The 18913-nt window shown below is 40.4% G+C and overlaps 2 protein-coding genes across 3 annotated transcripts in view; both read left to right on the forward strand.

The window, feature by feature from the left end:
• Positions 1 to 320: 320 nt before the first annotated feature.
• Positions 321 to 10618, forward strand: BLOC1S2 (biogenesis of lysosomal organelles complex 1 subunit 2). Of its 2 annotated transcripts, none has more exons than XM_081954024.1 (5): positions 321 to 678; positions 4673 to 4786; positions 5847 to 5966; positions 6812 to 6916; positions 10237 to 10618. In XM_081954024.1, exons 1-5 carry the CDS (start codon positions 615 to 617, stop codon positions 10266 to 10268), a joined length of 435 nt encoding a protein of 144 aa, XP_081810150.1. In that variant the 5' UTR covers positions 321 to 614; the 3' UTR covers positions 10269 to 10618. The 2 variants fall into 2 exon arrangements, with proteins under 2 accessions (XP_081810150.1, XP_081810149.1); XM_081954023.1 differs by having other exon boundaries at positions 324 to 678; positions 4670 to 4786.
• A 2676-nt stretch (positions 10619 to 13294) lies between these two features.
• HELLS (helicase, lymphoid specific) overlaps positions 13295 to 18913 on the forward strand; it is a 50352-nt gene continuing 44733 nt past the window's right edge. The window contains exons 1-3 of the mRNA XM_081954022.1: positions 13295 to 13477; positions 13585 to 13709; positions 14809 to 14931. Of these exons, the coding sequence (XP_081810148.1) occupies positions 13438 to 13477; positions 13585 to 13709; positions 14809 to 14931 (288 nt within the window). The 5' untranslated portion in view covers positions 13295 to 13437. The remainder of the gene's footprint in view (positions 13478 to 13584; positions 13710 to 14808; positions 14932 to 18913) is intronic.

Genomic DNA, 18913 nt, shown 5'->3' on the forward strand with positions numbered 1-18913 from the left:
CAAGCAACAAAGTTACAGCCCTGCAGTCATAAGTGGGAGGAGATGAGTGATAGGAACCAGGAGAAGATTAATAGTAATAGCAATGCAGCCTTAGTAAATAGTCTGACAGTGGTGAGGGAATTATTTGTTTAGCAGAGTGACGGCGTTCCACGCAATTCTCCCCCTCAGGGTATCAAAGGCACCCGGGGACCTATGGGGAGTAGGGCCGAAGGCGGCTTCGGGGCCGGATTCCGCCTTGGAGATGCTTTCCCGCTTTCCAAAGCGGCCCCAAAGGCCCCGATGCGCCCGGCCTTTGCCAGCGCGCATCCGACTCCGCCTTTCCTTTGGCGGCCAAGGGATTTTAACCCGCTGCGCCGCGGGACTCCCGCGGAGGCGCCCGTGCGAGAGTCCCGACGGTTGCACCCCGGAAGAGGCGTCCGAGGGATCTGCCCCTTGGCTCGGGCGGCGGCGCAAGACAGCGGGGGAGCTCCGGGCCGAGAGCGCAGCCTCCAAGAAACCGAGGGCGACGGCCGCGCCGAGCCTAGCCAAGAACGCGCCTCACCCCGGAGACGGCAGGCACGCTCGGCAGCCGCTACCGTCGCCCGCCTTCCTTTCCGTTTCCCGGGAAGGCCGCCATGGCCGCGCCCGCCGCCGCCTCGCTGGAAGAGGGTCTGGAGACCCGCCGCCCAGGCTCCACACGTAAGCGCCTTCCCGGAGTGCCTCTTCGGCGCGCCCTTGGGCCGGGGAGCTCTTCCGCTGCCCGCCTCTGCGGAGGAGCCTCGACATCCCGCCTCCCACCCATGCCGGGCATTGGAGGCGTCTCTTCCCTGCAGGAAACGGGGCCGGCTGGGCCCCAGCAAGGCCAACCCCCCAATGTCTCCGGAGCCTTTACCCGGTACCTCTGTCCGCGGGAGAGACCCCCCCCCTGCCCTCCCTTTCTTCCTCTCCTTTTCCCTTTCTTCTTTCCCTCTCTTCTCTCTTCTTTCCCTTTACTCCTCTCTCCATTCCCTCTTTCCGTTGTTGTACTTACATATTTCCTCTTCAATCTGGTGTATTTTCGAACCATCCCCTTGATTTTGTGCCTCTCCAAGCCCCCCCTTTTGGCTTCCTAGCCTGTGGTCCCCACCCCCCTCCAACAACACCCCAATGGAAATGGTGCAAATTCTAAGGTGCTTGCTGTCTTGTGTTGTGGCCAGTGCAGAGGTCTTCAAACTTGGCAACTTTAAAACTTGTGGACTTCAATTCCCAGAATTCTCCAGCCAGCTATATTATAGTAGGGCATTGCATGCTAAAAACATCTAGACATGGGCAGTTTTATGCTATCACTCTGCTGAACACCTAATCCTCACAGTATTGTTCTATGTCTTAATTATGTTGCATGGCTTAGTATTATTATCCTTTTCATCTCCTCTACCACCAGCTCTGATTTGTATTAGGATTATTATTCTGTTGTTTTGCATTTATGTTGAAAACCTCTGCACCAGAGAAAATTCCGTGTGTGTCTAAACACACTTGGCCAAATAAAGAATTCTATTCTATTCTATTCTACCCTACCCTACCCTACCCTACTCTACTCTACTCTACCCTACCCTACCCCACCCCACCCTATCCCTATCCCTATCCCTATCCCTTGCAGATTAGCCCTGGTTCTAGGAGAGGAAGAACAATGTGAGCTAGTGGTTGAATATGGATAGGGCCAGAGAAACCCCATAGCTTTGCTTATCATGTCCTGCACATCTAAATCAGGTCACTTGATAGGCAAGATGAGCCAAGACTATAAATGCAAAAAGGGGGTTGACAGTGGATATAATAAATGGTTTGCTGGTGTAACTTTCAGCTGGTTCAGGGATGGGTAAGGCGTACATCATCTAAAATTCATAGCAATTCAGTAAAGCAAGTTGCTCATGAGCTAAGATTCCAAGGATGTTTTCAATGTGTGCCCCACCCCCTGGCCTTTAGAGACCATTGTCCACCTTTGTGTGTGTAGTGTGGCCTTTGATTCCAAAAAGCTCTTGGAGGCTGGCATGAGGAATGATATGAGCCAGCATATGATCCATGCCCCACCTTATGTTGTCTGTCCTTGAATTTTTGTTCTCCAGATCCTTTTGCTTGTTGGCAGGTTTCACCTTCCCAGGCCCTGATTACTGGGCAGCAGGAGTTTTAAAGCATCCATCTGTGTTCAAAGAACTTTGTCGTCTTCTGTTTGAGTTGGGAATCTCTTTATGCAGCACTGATGCAAAGTCACTGAACACCACCAATACCAAGAGATTTGCTGATAGGTTTTAAGCACTTAAGTCAACACTTATACACCAGTGGAACCTTTTTTGTAGTTAGCCAAATGACAATAAGCATGAGAAGTCTCCTCTGAGATCATCTTCAGTGGAATTGAAGATGGCGTTTCAAACTTTTCTTCTGTAGCTCTTTTGAGAGGTAGCTTGGATTACTGGATATTCTTAGCATTATTCAGATTTATTTATCAAATTTATATAGTCACCCATCTCACCATGTGATTTTGAGCCATATATATATTACTAGAATGTAATATAATATTCATAATGGCGCAGTGGTATTGCCATGGTAATGGCTTCACAGTATTCCACAAGGATAAGGGGGAAGGGGGAAAATCCAACATTAGAAATTACGTTTGGTCTGGACATTTCCCCCCTATAAATAAATACCCGGGCAATACTGGGTTATTGGCTAATATACAATAAAACAATCAAATCCTAACCATTAAGCAGTTAACATTAAATCTAAATAAGGTCCCAGGAGAATGCACCAAAATCTCATACAAATACGATCATTTACGATTATGGGGTTATCATGAGAGCCCTAAGCCGGCTGAAATAAACCTTGTCAAAGAGATTTTGAAAAGGACTAAAAGATTGCAACTAACCGTGGTTAGTTAATGGTTTGCAACTATCCCAAAGAACAGGAATTTCATTGCATAAAATAGAAGTTTTTAGCCAACAGGGCCTGTAACATTGCCTCTCCTGCTGGACTGTTGAAAAAATGGTCAATAAATTGAATCAGATTATGCTCCCAGTAAAAATGCCACAGCTTGTGAGACAAGATGGCATGTTGGACCATAATTAGATACAAATGGATTAGAGGCTCTTGAGTCATTTGTATTGCTTGTCTCTTCAGGAAGTTTATTTATTTAGTGTATGGCTCTTCAGGAAGTGAATTACTGTTTTTTATATGTTTATCCCAATATTTATTCGTTAGATTATTCTCAGCCTTAAATGGGCCACTGAGATTTCATCCTTCCAATGATTTCCAAAATTAATAACCACTCTTATGCTTGTTCTGCTTAAAGAACATGATTTTGAGACTGCTGCTAGCCAATGATCTTTTTGACCCAATCATATGTTGGCTGATGATGATTTTTATGTCACAAAATGCTTTATAAAATTTGCCAAATTTTAATTCCACGGGAATCATGGGTCCTGAACTTTGAAATCGTTACCCATTTGATTTACCTTGGTTTAAAAACTGTTGCCTCACATCACACTGTTTCACCCAGTTAAAGGTAGCACATAAACAGGAGAATTTTAGTATAAATGGTCCTTGATTTACCATTTGTCATTTAGCAACCATTCAGCATTAAAATAGACACCCTCCCAAGGTATTTATGACCCCCATGGTCATATAACTTACATTTATGACATTTGCAGCATCTGCTTAGAAGGTTTCACTTTCATTTTTATTGCTTGCCCTACCTCCTCACACTTAGAGCCTGGTGGTACAGATGCATTTCTCTTCAAACAATCACAGTTTGTACTGTACATAGATTTGCAAAACAATGGGATAAAAGAATATTTCTGAACTTTATTTTATGATTTATCTCATGGTCACTGTGAAATTGGGTGCATGTATCAATGCAGTGCATGTTATCTCAGTTTGCAGAGCTTGGATTCATTGAATGAATTAAAATGTTAATATTGCAGAATCTATAACCTCATGCTATGTAACTAAGCTGCATTTCATGCTGAACAAACTAAATTATTAATGTATCTTAAATTCAAAATAATCTTTAAATAGATTTTTACTCCAAAAACATTTTATTAAAATAAATTTGATAAAAGTAAAAAAATCCATTTAAAATTTTAAAAAATCCATTTTTTAATTTTATTTTATTTTTAAATCATCAAACTTTATCCATCCTGATTTTATTTTAAGCTGAACATTTTTGTTAGGGAGAAAATATGATAAATGAAATAAGATCTTTCTTTCAAGTATTGGTAGCAGTGAGATGAAGGCTCTTACATTATATATATAATTACCATATTTTTCAGAGTATAAGACACACCTTCCCCCCCCCCCTAAGAGAGTGTAGAAATGTTGGTGCATCTTATACACCGAATACAGCCATTTTTGGCCTGTAGAAGCCCTGCCCCTGCATCCCATTTTTGCGAAAAATGGGCAAAAAGCAGGCCAGTTTTTTTCAAAAACTGAGGTATTTTTGCCTTCTCTCAGCCCCCAGAAGCACTCTGCAGCTTCAGCAGAACTGGGGTGAGGCAAAAATGCCCCCGTTCTTCGAAATCTTGGTGCCTCTTATACACCGGTGCGTCTTATAATCTGAAAAATATGGTCAGAGTTCTAATACTTATGACTTTCTGATGCTGAAAACATTAAGGTTGTTTGTACTGCTAAAATATATTATATTTTCTTCTATACTTCTGAATAGAAGAACCTGTTGTGGAAACTGCAGAAGAAGCCACAGAGCCAGCAGAAGCTGATATTAATGAACTTTGTACGGAAATGTTCAATAAAATGGCAATCTACCTAACGGGTGAACTGACTGGTGAGTTAACATTAAATTTAAATTTAACATATAGTGTAATTCTTTGCAAATTTTCATGAAATCCTTACTAGGTGTCAAAAAGTACTGAGAGAATGTCCTTTTTTAAAAAAAGAGGAAATTTCAAATGGAATCAGAACATGACCGATCAATTACGTTGTCAACCAACTCACTTTTTCCTCACAGCATCCCAAAAAAGAGTGTTGTTTGCTAATAGTTTAGTCACACTCACTTTTGTCAGGCTTCTAATTGTGGCCCAGTCTAGACAGGAAACTCTTCATTTGTCAACTTAATCCTTTCCTTTCTTAAGAAAAACTTTCTTCTGAGTGTTTCTGATGAAAGTAAAAGCCAGAAACAACACTGATGATTTTAGGATTCATATTTCATAATCAGCTGTGAGAGAGTTATTAACGTATTATGAATATCGTTGAAACTAAAACTGTGGTTACATTTTATAGAAGGAAAGTTTCACTTGCTTGGTTTGGTTTTTGTTTCAGTCTGATATGTGAAATCAGCCACTGTGATTTGAGTTTAGCATTTTGTGAAGCCAGCCATTTGTTTCTTCTATATATATAAAAATGGCTGTGTGTGTGTGCGTATGTTCCAGCATAACTCTGGAATGCCTTGAGCAATTTCAACCAAATTTGGTACACAGATGACTTACTCTCTGGAAACAAATATCGTGAGGGTAAGACATCCCCCGTGTGTATGTTCTGTTAAGATACAGTCTGTTGTGCCTTAAAATGGCTTCTAGTATACTCCCATAAAATGGCTTCTACTGTACAGTGCAGTGGAGTTGCCATGGTAACAGCTTTACAAGGGTGCTCTCTCTGGTAAGGGGGAAAATCCAACATTAGAAATTACATTTCCGGACATTTTTCCCCTATAAATAAATACCCGGGTTATCGGCTAGTATTCAATAAAGACACCTAGAGAAGCCCTATTGCGAGATAGACAGCAAATGAATTTAATGAATAAATACCGGTAATTAATAAATCATAGTTAAAACTAACTCTGACATAATGCAGTGGGTGAACCCACCTCTTCCTCTTCTATTTTTTAGCAACTAGTGAAGATTACAAACTCCTGGAAAACATGAATAAACTAACTAGTTTGAAGTATCTGGAAATGAAAGACATTGCTATAAACATAAGTCGGAATTTGAAAGACTTAAATCAGAAATGTAAGTAGAAACAAACTTTAATTGCGTTCAAACATAGGGTGTTTTCATGCTTACTTGCATTTTGGAGGTATGTTAAAATATATCCAAAAAAGAATTGAATATGAAAAATATGCAAGAAACAAAAAGTACTTCTTTAGCCAGCATTTCCCACATGGATGTGTTAATCTACAACCAAGCAATTGATCGATTTCTAAATACAACATGCCCAAAGAAAGCCTGAGGAAGGCACCAGCAGATTCTACAGCATAAGAGGCAACACATATTTTAAAATAAAATAATGGAGAACACTGATCTGTTTCTTAAGATCCAATATTCATAGTGATGTGTATTACTCAATAGGAAAAGAGACATAGCTTTGCATGCATGCAGCTTTTTCAATCTCCAGTGCCCAGAATAACATGGCAGGCCATGGTGAGATTCAGCGAACCACTGTTCATTAAGACAGGGCAGTTGTTTGATCCAGAACAGGGGTGTCAAACCTGATTTCATTGAGGGCCGTATTCGGTTGTGTTTGACCTCGGGAGGGCCAGGGGACGTGGTTAGGGTGGGCATGGCCAGCTCGCTATCACTCATCAAGGCTCCGTTTTTGGCTGCAACAGCCTTCGGTAGCCCACTGCCAGCAAAAATGGAGCTGCTTTTGCTAGCAGAGGCACCGTGGGCCGGTCCTTCATTGTTTCCAGGGTGGCCCTGTGGGCCACATTTAAGCACCCCGCTGGCCGGAATCGGCCTGTGGGCCTTGAGTTTGACACCTCTACAGTAGAAGGCATCTTCCTGACAGGTTGCAGAGATTTTTTTTAATCCTCAGTAAATTCTTACTTTTTTCTCCCCTTTCCATTTTCCCCTAGATGCTGCACTTCAGCCATACCTGGAACAAATCAATCAGATTGAAGAACAAGTTGCAGCTTTGGAACAGGCTGCCTACAAGCTGGATGCATATTCCAAGAAACTCGGTAGCTATTCCAAGACACTCTAATTAGTACTAGAACAGTGGTGGTAAAGTTTTGATTTTATCCTTTTCCCAAGTAATTTTTTATAAATACCATATATGACGAAAATGCTCATTCCTGTAATCCAGGGATGTCAAATTTTTATTTCCCTGAGTGACACATCTAGGTTGTCTTTGACTTCGGGGGACTGGGGGGTGGACGTGGCCAGTGTGGGCGTGGCCAACTCGATGTCACTCATCAAGGCTCTGGTTTTGGTTGTGACAGCCTCCAGCCCTCTGCCAGTGAAAGCAGAGCTCGGGGAGGCTGCACATTGCCTGCCCGGGCTCCGTTTTTGCTGGCAGAGGGCTGCAGGAGGCTGTTGCAGCTGAAAACGGAGCCCGGGTGGGCCACATGCGGCCTCCCTGACCTCCATTTTTATTGGCAGAGGGTTGGAGGTTGTCGTGGCCAAAAACGGAGCCCAGGTAGATCATGTGTGGTCCTTCTGAACTGTTTTCTCTGGCAGAAGCACTGCAGTTCAGTCCTTCACTGTTTCCAGGGCAGGTCCGCGGGCCAGATCTAAGCATCCCCGGGTCTTGAGTTTGACACCCTTGCTGTAATCAAAACAGTGTATTTATAAGGGCAAAGCTTTTTGAACTTGTAATGAGATAACTTAAAGAATGTGCCTAAAATCCAGGGCCCAAGATGCCCAGGGAAGTAAAATTTGGCAAATTTTCATGAAAAAGTTTATGACATAACATTAACCATAAGGGATTTATGGTAATACAAAGTGTCATACATAATTTTCTGTGATAATGTTTGACTGTGTTACATAGTTCAACATGGGCTATTTTCAAGGCAGATATATCTCTGCATATATGTCTGAATTTTTAAGACTTTTCCAGCACATTAAAAGCTCTACAGTTATGGAAGCACTGAAGAATCTGATAAGGAAATATTTCTCTGATATTTCTAGTTTATCTATTTAATACTAGGAAGTTTTATCTTACAATGCCAACATCCACACCTCTCAAACTGCAGAGAATAAGACTTGGCAATGTCTGATCTAAGAAACACTTTGGACGTCTGATTCAGCATTCCATAAACCTATCCATGGAGAATAACTGAAGTTTAGTGTATTTTTTTCTTCTGTTATGGATTACTACAGAGATCAAAAGACTGTCCTCTGTTTGTAAACTAGTTCTCACTTATTCATTTACGGTCAAAAGCATTCCATATTTCACTAAACTACGGTTTATTAATCTATGATATTTTTTTGATTCAATTCACACGAATTGCTGAGACATACAATGGGATTTGATGCAAAGCTGAAAACACTTATCTTTTTTTTTTTACTTGGACGGTGACCATGCCATTTGGTCACTTGTGTACACTACTGATTTGAAATATTGGAAGACAAAGGAACATGAATTTGGGCAAACTCCAGGAGATAGCAGAGGACAAAGTAGCAAAGGACAGCAGAGTCAGACATAATTTAAGAGGTGAACAAGAAGAAGAAAAAAAATGCTTTTTATTCTTATTAGTCTCCCCTGAAATAAATTCAAAGCAAAAATCAATATACAACAATAGCTGAGAAACATAGCTTTGTACTGAGTATGTGGCCCAACAGACCAAAAGCCCCAAATTACATTTTCATTATTATTAGGATAATACATTGTGACATTGTTTGATCTCATACCAAATGCTTTTTTCCCTTAAAAGAAGAGTTTAGGCAAAGGCCAATTAAAGCAAAATTGGGACAATTGCTAACATCCTATTATATAGATAAGATTTTTATCGTGATTTGATCCAATCAGTACACAATTTGCTTTTCTCCCTTATATTATTGTTTATATTATTTTCATACATACATTTTCTAGTATTTCAAGTTCCCGATTAATCAGTTCAGCTCTTATATATTTGTATGTTTGTATTCTCATCTCTCCCAATTTCTCTTCCCTACTTTATTATTATATTATTATACATTATACATTACACATTATTAGTTATAATGACAGGATATGGCTGTGTTTCCACTCTTAACCAAGGGCATCCAAATAGTTGCAGCTGCTAGTTTAGACTATTTTTTACATCTGCCTTCCCTAGACACTTCTGTTTTTAACATAACTCTGAAAAGTAACTGTCAATGCTTTTACATAGGAGAAAGGAAGTTTTCGGCATATTCCAAAACTCAGAAGTTAAGTTTCAGAAGTTTTAAACAGGCAAGAAACAGCACATTAAGCACATTTATTTATTTATTATTTATTTATTTAATTAAATTTATAGACCGCCCCCTCTCCCCGAAGGGACTCGGGGCGGTGTACAGACACCACATTAAAACCTAATATAAAATAGATACACTTAAAAACCAATTAAACAATAAGGCTGTACAGGGTAAAAAAACCCTGAGAGAACGCTTCGCCCACCTCTCTGGATTAATAAATCCCTCATCAAGGTGGGCCCTCGAAAGGGTGGACTCCCGCAGTAGGAACAGGTCTGCCCTCGAGTACATTTCCGACAGGGCCACAGTTTGGTTAGGCAGCTGATCCTCTCACTCTCTTCCTCTGTCACAAGAAATTTAATTTTACAATAGGAAAATTTTAGATAACCAAGGAAATGTTGGATACATTCCTTCAAAAGCATTATTGGTGGTCCTTGACTTATGACCGTAACTGAGCCCTGAATTTGTGTCCGAAGTAACGTTGGACATCAAGCAGGTCACGTGATCACACCTGATTTTACAACTTTTTTGTGATCTTTAAGCAAATTCCATGGTTCATTAGGCAAATCCATTGTCCGTAATGGGTGGTTTTTGCCAGAAACCAATGTCTCCGGCAAAAAATGCCGTAAATCACAAGCCATTGTCACTGCAGAATACTGCATAGCCATAAATGCAGGCCAGCTGCCAAGCATCCAAAATGTAATCATGTAACGGGGTGGTGGTGGTGTTAGAACTTTGATTTTGGGCCCTGGAAAGGTCTATCATAACTTTGAATAGTTGCTAAGCAACCTGTCAGTAAGTCAAGGACTTCATGTACTCCTAACTCTTTTAAGAAATGAAGTCAATTTTAAGAATAAGTTTGTAATTTGACATAAATTGCTTTGCATGTACACTGATAGCTTCTGCATTGGAGACAAATTCCTTGTGTGTCTAATCATATTTGGCCAAATAAAATATGATATTCTAATCTGTTCCATTGATTACAAGAAGAAATTACATTGAATGTACTTGCTATCAAGGTTTTGTTGTCCTTTCTTCTTAAACATGACTGACTATGCTACTAGATTTACAACTAAAATGTACACGAAATGTTTATATTAAGACTATGTTTTTTTGTCCTTTACAGAAGCAAAGTACAAAAAATTGGAAAAGCGATGAAAGAAGGGCCTTAATTTGCTTCTAGAATACATGACTTTTTTCCAGGAAGCAAAATCCAAGATTTCTGCTATTGAACTTCTGAAACAGAATTTATGCCTCAGCAATGCATTTGGACTAAAGTAATCTAAGAACATTCAAAAGTAGCAGAGGCTACACAAGTCTACGAATTAACTAGTTTTGTCATTGTAGAGTCTATCCCCTTTTTACTTTTTTGATATTCATTTACTGAGAACATAGAAATCACTTTTAACTGCTTCAATTCTACTAGTGTTGTTTTTATAAGTTTATGTTATGAAGCAAGAAATTGGTCACTTCTGCACTCTATAAATCTTTTCACTTGTAAATTAAAATTTGTTGTCTCCTGATTGCCACTAAAATACCACAGCTTTGCTAAAAACATATTTCCTGGCCTTGTTTCAATTTTTTTGTTTTCATGAATAAATCAAGGAAAGATAGTTTGACGCAATTGAGGCTTGACTATTAGCCCTAATTTAGTATGAGTGTACTATAGAAGAACTCTGATATGGTATCAGCACTTATATGCATGGGTTGAAGACAAATATAAAAATTCCATATTTATTGATTTCAGTAGGACAGATAAATTGCTAGAATGTCAGCTGCTATTTAAAAAAAAAAAACCTAACTCAGAAATATAAAGATATTCCCCAAAATGAAAGTGGTTGAAAATGAAAACAAGCACTATCTTAAATGTATGCGAGATAATCATACTGTTTCCACTATTTCAGTTTTAGCAATTAACACTTTCAAAGTGAACGTTGCTGGTTGAGGATCTTCCTATGAACATGAAAGAAATGTTAAATGCTTGTATGGTTCAAGAGCTAATATTGGCATGCTAGCTATAATGTTGAGCTTACAACTTCAATATTTTCCGTAATAATAAATGTTTTTCCTGTGAAGTAATCAGCCATGTTGTCCTTTCTAGTTTCAAAGGAAGTATCTTTGCAACAGTTATAATGCATGGGAACCATAAACAGCCACATATATTCAGCATCAGGGCTCTGCTCTAAGAGAGAGGAAGAAGCCGTTTTCAGGAGGGAAGAGGACAAAAAAATGGCAACCAGGCTTCTTGCCACCCTTGCATAAACCAGAAATAGGAGGTCTGTGAATTATTCTCTGCCCCCCCCCCCCTTAAAATTCTTAACGTAGTTAAAAAGGTAAAGGTTCCCCTCGCACATATATGCTAGTTGTTCCTGACTCTAGAGGGTGGTGTTCATCTCTGTTTCAAAGTCGAAAAGTCAGCGCTGTCCAAAGGCGTCTCCATTGTCATGTGGCTAGCATGACTAAATGCTGAAGGCACATGAAATGCTGTTACCTTCCCACCAAGAGGTTCCTATTTTTCTACTTGCATTTTTACATGCTTTCGAACTGCTAAGCTGGTAGAAGCTGGGACAAGTAACAGGAGCTCACTCCATTATGTGGCACTAGGGATTCAAACCGCAGAACTGATGACCTTTCTGATCAACAAACTCAGTGTCCTAGCCACTGAGCCACTGCGTCCCTTAACAGTTATGGCTATCATAATTGCAGGTGATGATCACAATACATGCCTCCCCACGTAGAATACTGGTAGCATTAAGGCAGTAAGAAGACAGTTTTTGCCTGGCTTCAGGCCAGGGCAGGCATTGGATTCCAACGTTAATCCGAATTAGAATAGAATAGCATAGAATTCTTTATTGGCCAAGTGTGATTGGACACACAAGGAATCTTGTCTTTGGTGCATATGCTCAGTGTACATAAAAATAAAAAAATACAAGAATCATGAGATACAACACTACTTAGTGATAGTCATAAGTTACTAATAAGCAATCAAATCATACTAGGAAACAATATAAATTGTAAAGATACAAGCAACATGGTTATAGTCATAAGTGGAAGGAGATAGGTGCTAGGAAGTATGGGAAGAATAATAGCAATAGTCTTAGTAAATAACTTCAGTGTTTGGGGAATTAGTTGTTTAGCAGAGTGATGGCATTGGGTGGGGGGACTGTCCTTGTGTCTAGTTAGAGCGCAAAAAAAGAGCGCCTGATTGCTATGCAGATGACCCCAGGGAGGTCCAACAATCTCATTGTACATATGTTGTGCACTGACAATAAATAATTATTTCTTTTATTCATTAAACATGAAACTCAGTTGTGAACATTTAAAGTCACAAATACCTGGTGCTAATGGTTGATAAGGGTTGGTGCCAGCGTCCTAGGTATCAACCAAGTGCCTTCTTAAGATGTACGATGCTCCGAGTAGCAAAACTAATCTACACGGAGCATCGTACATCTTAAGAAGGTACCCCCTCGACATTAGGATTACCTCCGATCTCCGCTCCTTCCGTTCAAAACTCAAGACCCACCTTTTTCAATTATCTGGCCTGGCTCAACCATAGTTCCATCTTATTCCTCCTGACAGTCTTCTTTAAATCAGTAATTTTAAACTGGGGTATTTTAATTTCTAATTTTATTATTATTATTTATTGTAATGGTTGTTACCTCCTCCGTGCAATGTAATATATATATGTGTTTTTATTTATTGTACGCCGCCCCGAGTTCCTTGTGGAGAGGGAGCGGCTAACAAATCAAATAAATAAAAAATAATAATAAAAATACTTGGTTGATAACTAGGACCGGGGCAGGAATCCGTATCAACCATTAGCACCAGTCAATGGTAACTGTGATGCGTTTTTGAATGTTAAATTGTTTGAGTTTCATGTTTAATGAATAAAGTATAATAAAAAATATTATCATTATTAAAAAGGAAGGAGGGATGCCTCCGGGGAGGAAGGCCGCTGTTGTCCGAAGATCAGGAGCACTTAAAGGCCTGGAGAATTCCTCCTTTTCAGTCACAAGCTGACTACCAGCTGAGCTCCTCCGCCCTCTCCCCTTCCCACCGAAAGGGGCGGCCTGGTGGGATCCGGCTGCGGAGCCCCAGGAGAGAGGTCGCCGAAGGACCCCCTCCCCTCTTTTCCTACTCGCCCTCCCGCAGTCCGGATCCTCCTTCCGGGCTCCTGGGGGGGGGGGCGGAGGCGGAGGCAGCTTTCGCGCCAGGCAAGGCCAACCTCTCGCAAGAGCCGAAAAGCGCGCCAGTTTTTCCTGTGGGCGGAACTGGGGCGGTCGCTCCTCGTGCTGTTCGGAGTGAGGGGAAAAGCGCGTGGGCAGCCATGCCGACCGAGAGCAGCAGCACCAGTGTCCCAAGTGCAGGTAAAGGGCAGCTGCCTTGCGCCCAGACAGAGGAGCTCTGGCCGGGCGGGCGAAGAAAGCGAGGAAAACCCCCGTCGGTCCTTGCTCACCTTTTGTTTCCCTTGCAGAGTCCCCGATGGCCGAGCCGGCCGGAGCAGAGGATGCAGCGCCGGTCATCACCACGGCCATGCAGCAGGAGGAGGAGCGCTTGGAGGCGGAGGGCAGGGAGAAGGAGCGGCAAAGGATAGAAAAGGTGCGCGCCCCGGGACAGGAGGCCAGCTGTGCGGCCGGGGGCTAAAGCCAGAGGAAGGCGGGCTCGGGCCGGGTTACGCGGGAGAGGGGCGGCCCCGCGCTGAGTGGCGCGTCGGCTTGTTTGGAAGCAGCCTCGGGGTCGTCGCCCCGGAGAAGCGGCTGTCCCCGCTCCCATTCCAATGCCGGGGGGGGGGGGGGAGATGGACGACGGACCTCCAGGCAATTGGTTTCGCCCTTGAAGTGCGCCTATTCAGATGAACTTTTTTCCTAAAACATAAAAAAGGAAATTAGCTACTTAATTTGCCCTCTAGGACAAGGAAGAGGGAGCAAGTCTTGAGTTTCTCTTCATGAAGGGTTTCCATATTCCCATCAACGTTGTTTTTCCTCACAGGTAGTTTCCTTCTTCAACTCGGGGCAGGCAAGATGGGAGCTGGGCTCTTTATTTTTCGAGTTAAATAAAGGCTGTTTGTTTTTAGGGTTTTTTTCCACTACAATTTTATCCAGACTTTAATTTTGGTCCAGGTTTTTTTTTGTACAAAATAAAAAGATCCCTTTTTTAAAAATGGTTTTTTTGTAAAATTCTTGTAAAAAGTATGCAAATAAAATGAAAGCTTTAACTCCACCAACTGCTTGCAAGCCTAGGCTTTTCCTACCTTAATGAAACATGACATCTAATTTTAGAAACTAGGAAATTATTTATTTATTTATTTAGTCAATGACCAGCAACATCAAATAATAAAAAGAAATAAAAGACAATTGCAATCATGATCGACAGGGATAAATTATATATTGGCAACTAGAAAATAAATCAAATATGGTATACTCTGAACACTCCCATTACAATAATATAGCATGTTTATTTACCTGACACTAATATATCTACTATAATAAAACTGCGCTAAAATAAACTATGTAGAAAATTCAGAGCAGACCAGCTGCTCTGGTTGAGTAAAAAGTTGTATTTCCAGTGGGTCCTTGAAGAAAATAGTAGGGCTGAACTATTTAGATTTAACTGTGAAATATAATACCAACTTTTATATTTCCAATAGTATGGTCAGTTAAAGTTGATATTTATAATTGATTAGTTCTTTTTCTTATAGGCTTACATGAATCGGGACAGAGACTCAAATGAAATGCGCTACAAGAGACTTCAACACTTGCTTGAAAAAAGCAACATCTATTCAAAATTCTTGCTGACTAAAATGGAACAGCAGCAATTGGAGGTTAGCAGCATTTAAAATTAGAAGCTAGATATATCTATCTAGTAATGCATTTCAGATAAAGCTTTTATAATATAGTCATAATTTGTAATTGTGATTAACAATATCTAGGCTCTGATTACTTTTATTTGATTTGATGGCATAGTTTCTGACTAATATAACTGAGTTCACCTGTATTTGTGGACACTGCAAACATATATGCCAGAAAGCCAGCTTGGCCTTCAGGTTAAAGGGAGTTCTGAATTTCAGTCCTGCCTTATTCATGGAAGTCAACCAGATAACCTTGGGCTAGTCATTCTCTTTCAGCTGTAGGAAGAAGGCATTGGCAAAGCACTTCCAAATTGTTGCCTAGACTTGTCCTTATAGTTACCAGGATTCAAGACAAACTCGTTTGTGTGCAAGAGTGCATGTAGCCTTAGCAAGCTGATGCTGAGCTGCTAAGACTTTTGAGAATGAACCACCTAGATGTAGCACCATATCTAATCTATAAATAGCTGCTTACGCCTAAGTTGGATGGTCAACTTCTTTCAGTTCTAAATTCTTACAAATAGAGCTTGAAAATTTTTAAGCTGTTATGAAACTACTGAAATAAGGGGCACAGAACGAGGAGGGTGCAGGGACTCCATTTTACAAGCTTTTAGATCTTATTCCAACTCATGAGGTTGTGTTTATGTATGATTCCTGGGAACAGTATTCTGATTAACAGTTTATATTTATTGGTCTGGCTTTAATTTTTCTTCATTTTACAGAAGTTTACCTCCTTAAACTAGCAGCTAAACTCTTACGTTTTGTTACTGTCACAAAGCCTCTGGTTCATGGCCTTGTTATCTTGCCTTCAGTGTAAGCAGAACAAAGTTTCATCCTAATGACCTATTTCATTGCTGTTCTACTATGATATCCTTGATTCTCACTTTTTGTTCCTATTTGTTCTCTTCTGGATTGATAAGGAACTTAGTGCTACTGGAATATTTTTCTTCCTGAAATATACCCCCCACCCTGCCAGAATGACAGCGTACCAATAGAGATTTAAGGGACCTGTCTTGTGAGATATTTGTCAGGCTTCCATTCCTTCGGTGGCCTCAAATGCCACTTGTCCGATTGAGCAGTTTGTGAGTCTTCTGTCTCCCAAGGTCATTCCCACATACCATTATAATTCCTGGCCAGATCAAAAGTATCTTTCTATAATAAGCCTTGAATTCATAGGTGAAACAGCTTATACTCAAAATCAAGCTCTCATGGTTCCAAATAGCATCCAAAAGTAAATCAGAGTCCAAGGCAAAGTATTGCTCAAAGTTCCAATTTATTATGAGAGCCATGTTGGCACATCTGGGAAAACCCAAATCTAAAAGCTTCCGGGTTTTCCCCACCCAGTTGAAAGTTCAAGATCTTGCCCCCACACCCACAAGTCCATCACATGGTCCAATCTTCCACTGCCATGCTAGCTGTTCCACTCATCCAGTTCAGGTCAGGTGCAGAGATGCAAAAAACAAGGGATGACCTTGGCTTTCTAGAAAGAATTTTGTTATGACTAGATATCATCTAACTCCGTGCCACCCCGCCCTCTCATTTTCCCACAGTAGAAAATGCATAGTAGAGTAATAGAATGTGGCAGGCCAAAGATCCAAAAGAAAGGATGGCTGCAGGCCTGACAAAAACCTTGCATGTAAACCTTGAATGTAATTCTCTACCCCTCAGCTGCCACTATGTAATTATGGGTGAGCGGCTGCCAGGCCATCGTGCATCTAATTCAGGATCACAACTTTGTTCCCAGATAGGACAGACAGGAGCACATACTAAAATTTCTGTTTCAGGTACCCAATGTGCGGTGGCCCTGAAAACCATATCCTTTGATCCCTTGATCTGGGTTATTCCAGGAATCTGACTAGATTCCACCCACAAATAATCAACTTAAAAGTATTGGAATAACAGACCAATACCTTTAATGCACAATAAATTGGTGAGTTCGTATGTGGTATTGATTAATCAAATGAAACAATTGCATTGTAGTTGACTAAAATGATTAAATTGTAATAAACTACTTAGTAGCAAATAAAGGAATCTTCCATGGCAAATGCAATAATACTTCAATTAGGGGAAAGGTATATTGAACTCCATGGAATGGAATAGAATAGAATAAAATACTTTATTGGCCAAGTGTGGTAGGACACACAAGAAATTTGTCTTTGGTGCATATACTCTCAGTGTACATAAGAAAACTTCCTGCTAAAATAGCAGATCAGCAGTAGCTCCAAAGTCACCTTTTTTTTCTTCTGTCCACAATGGTGCATCCATATAACATTATTAAAACCCACCGATTGGTTTTGTTTACTTACCCAGAAGTTTTGTCATCTCAGATGCTTGGGTGCTTCTCTCAATTTCTCATGAATGCACTGTATTCTGAGGAAACGTCCGATAGATTTCCTATTTTCCCCAGTAGCAACAGGACAAGCACGCTACATTTGCTTTAAATTGGCTCTAAAACCAGGAGATGGTTCTACTGGCAATTAAGTTATTCCAGAGCTTTCATTTTTCATTATGATCTCTAAAAAGAATAGAAACTGAAGAGCTATTCTAAGATTTCAGAAGAATCTGCTGACGTGAACTATTCATACTTTTACTTGGATTTCTCTGAGCTTAGGAAAATCCATATCAAGCTAGAGTTAAAGGTTATTGCAGATGTTTCACCTTGCAATTCCAGCGATTATATTCTGTATAGAATTCTTTGAAGTTGGTTGGTGATGGGTAATTTCTTGGAAAGTATCCGCTAGTTGGGCATAGTGTTGGTTGTATTATGATTAGCAGATCTTATAAGTCCATTGTGTCCAACTTGAATCAGGCATTTGACTGGGTAATAGAGTGTATGTAGTTCCATCAATCTGTTCATGGCTTATTTTGAGTGCTAGGCTTTCACAAATACTCTGGCTGGTCTACTATTCACATGGTCAATTAGTTGCATATTTTGGTCAAATGTGTGGTTCATTGTGCGAGAATTACAGACCAATTAGTCTAACATCAATACCTGGGAAGATCCTGGAAAAGATTATCAAAAAACAGACCTGTGAACATTTAGAAAAACAGATCATGCCAAACCAATCTTATTTCATTCTTTGACAAAGTGACTGAATTAGTACACTAGTGAAATGCTGTGGACATAGTATAGCATAGAGTTCAGTAAGGCATTTGACAAAGTAGACCACAACCTACTTCTTGGTAAGATAGAAAAATATGGGATACACAGCAGCAGTACCAAATGGATTTGTAACTGAATGACAAACCGTACTCAACGAGTAGTCCTTAAAGGTACCACATCCACATGGAGGGAAGTACTCTTCAATATCTTCATAAATGACTTAGATGAGGGAATAGAAGGAGATCTCATCAAATTTGCAGATGACACTATACTGGAAGGAACAACCAACACCCCAGAAGACAAGCTCAGGATCCAAAAACATCTTGACAGACTTAAACCATGGGCCCTATCAAAACAAAATGAAATTTAATGTGGAGAAAAGTGCAGTTTTACAACTGGGCAGGAAAAAAACCCAAAGGTACAGATTAGGCAAAATCATGCTCCAAAACAAATGAGAGGGACCTCAAAGTCTTAGGGGACAATCATTTAAACATGATTCAGTAGAGTGCAGCAGCAGCCAAAGAAAACTAATACAATCCTTGGTTGTATATATAGAGGTGTAGAATCAAAATGATATGAAGTATTAATAATTTATAAAGCCTTGGTAAGACCACACTGGAATACTGCAACCAGTTTTGGTCACCACATTACAAAAAAGATGTTAAAACTTTGGAAAAAGTGCAAGAGCAACTAAGATGATTAAAGACCTGGAGGCTAAAACATGAAGAACGGTTGGTTGGAGGATTTGGGTTTGGCTAGTCTATAGAAATGAAAGACTAGTGGTGACATGATAGCAGTATTCCAGTACTTGAGAGACTGCCACAAAGAAGAGGGGGTCAATTTATTTTTCAAAGC

The sequence above is a fragment of the Natrix helvetica genome, assembly GCF_964273705.1.
Source record: "Natrix helvetica genome assembly, chromosome: 5".
NCBI classification, from domain to species: domain Eukaryota; kingdom Metazoa; phylum Chordata; class Lepidosauria; order Squamata; family Natricidae; genus Natrix; species Natrix helvetica.

Bases quoted from the DNA above. Each gene is read 5' to 3' on its own strand.
- BLOC1S2 (XM_081954023.1), top strand. From the start codon at position 615: ATGGCCGCGCCCGCCGCCGCCTCGCTGGAAGAGGGTCTGGAGACCCGC. The intron at 679-4,669 runs GTAAGCGCCTTC...ACTTCTGAATAG, and splicing joins CCGCCGCCCAGGCTCCACAC to AAGAACCTGTTGTGGAAACT. The intron at 6,917-10,236 runs GTAGCTATTCCA...TGTCCTTTACAG, and splicing joins TGCATATTCCAAGAAACTCG to AAGCAAAGTACAAAAAATTG.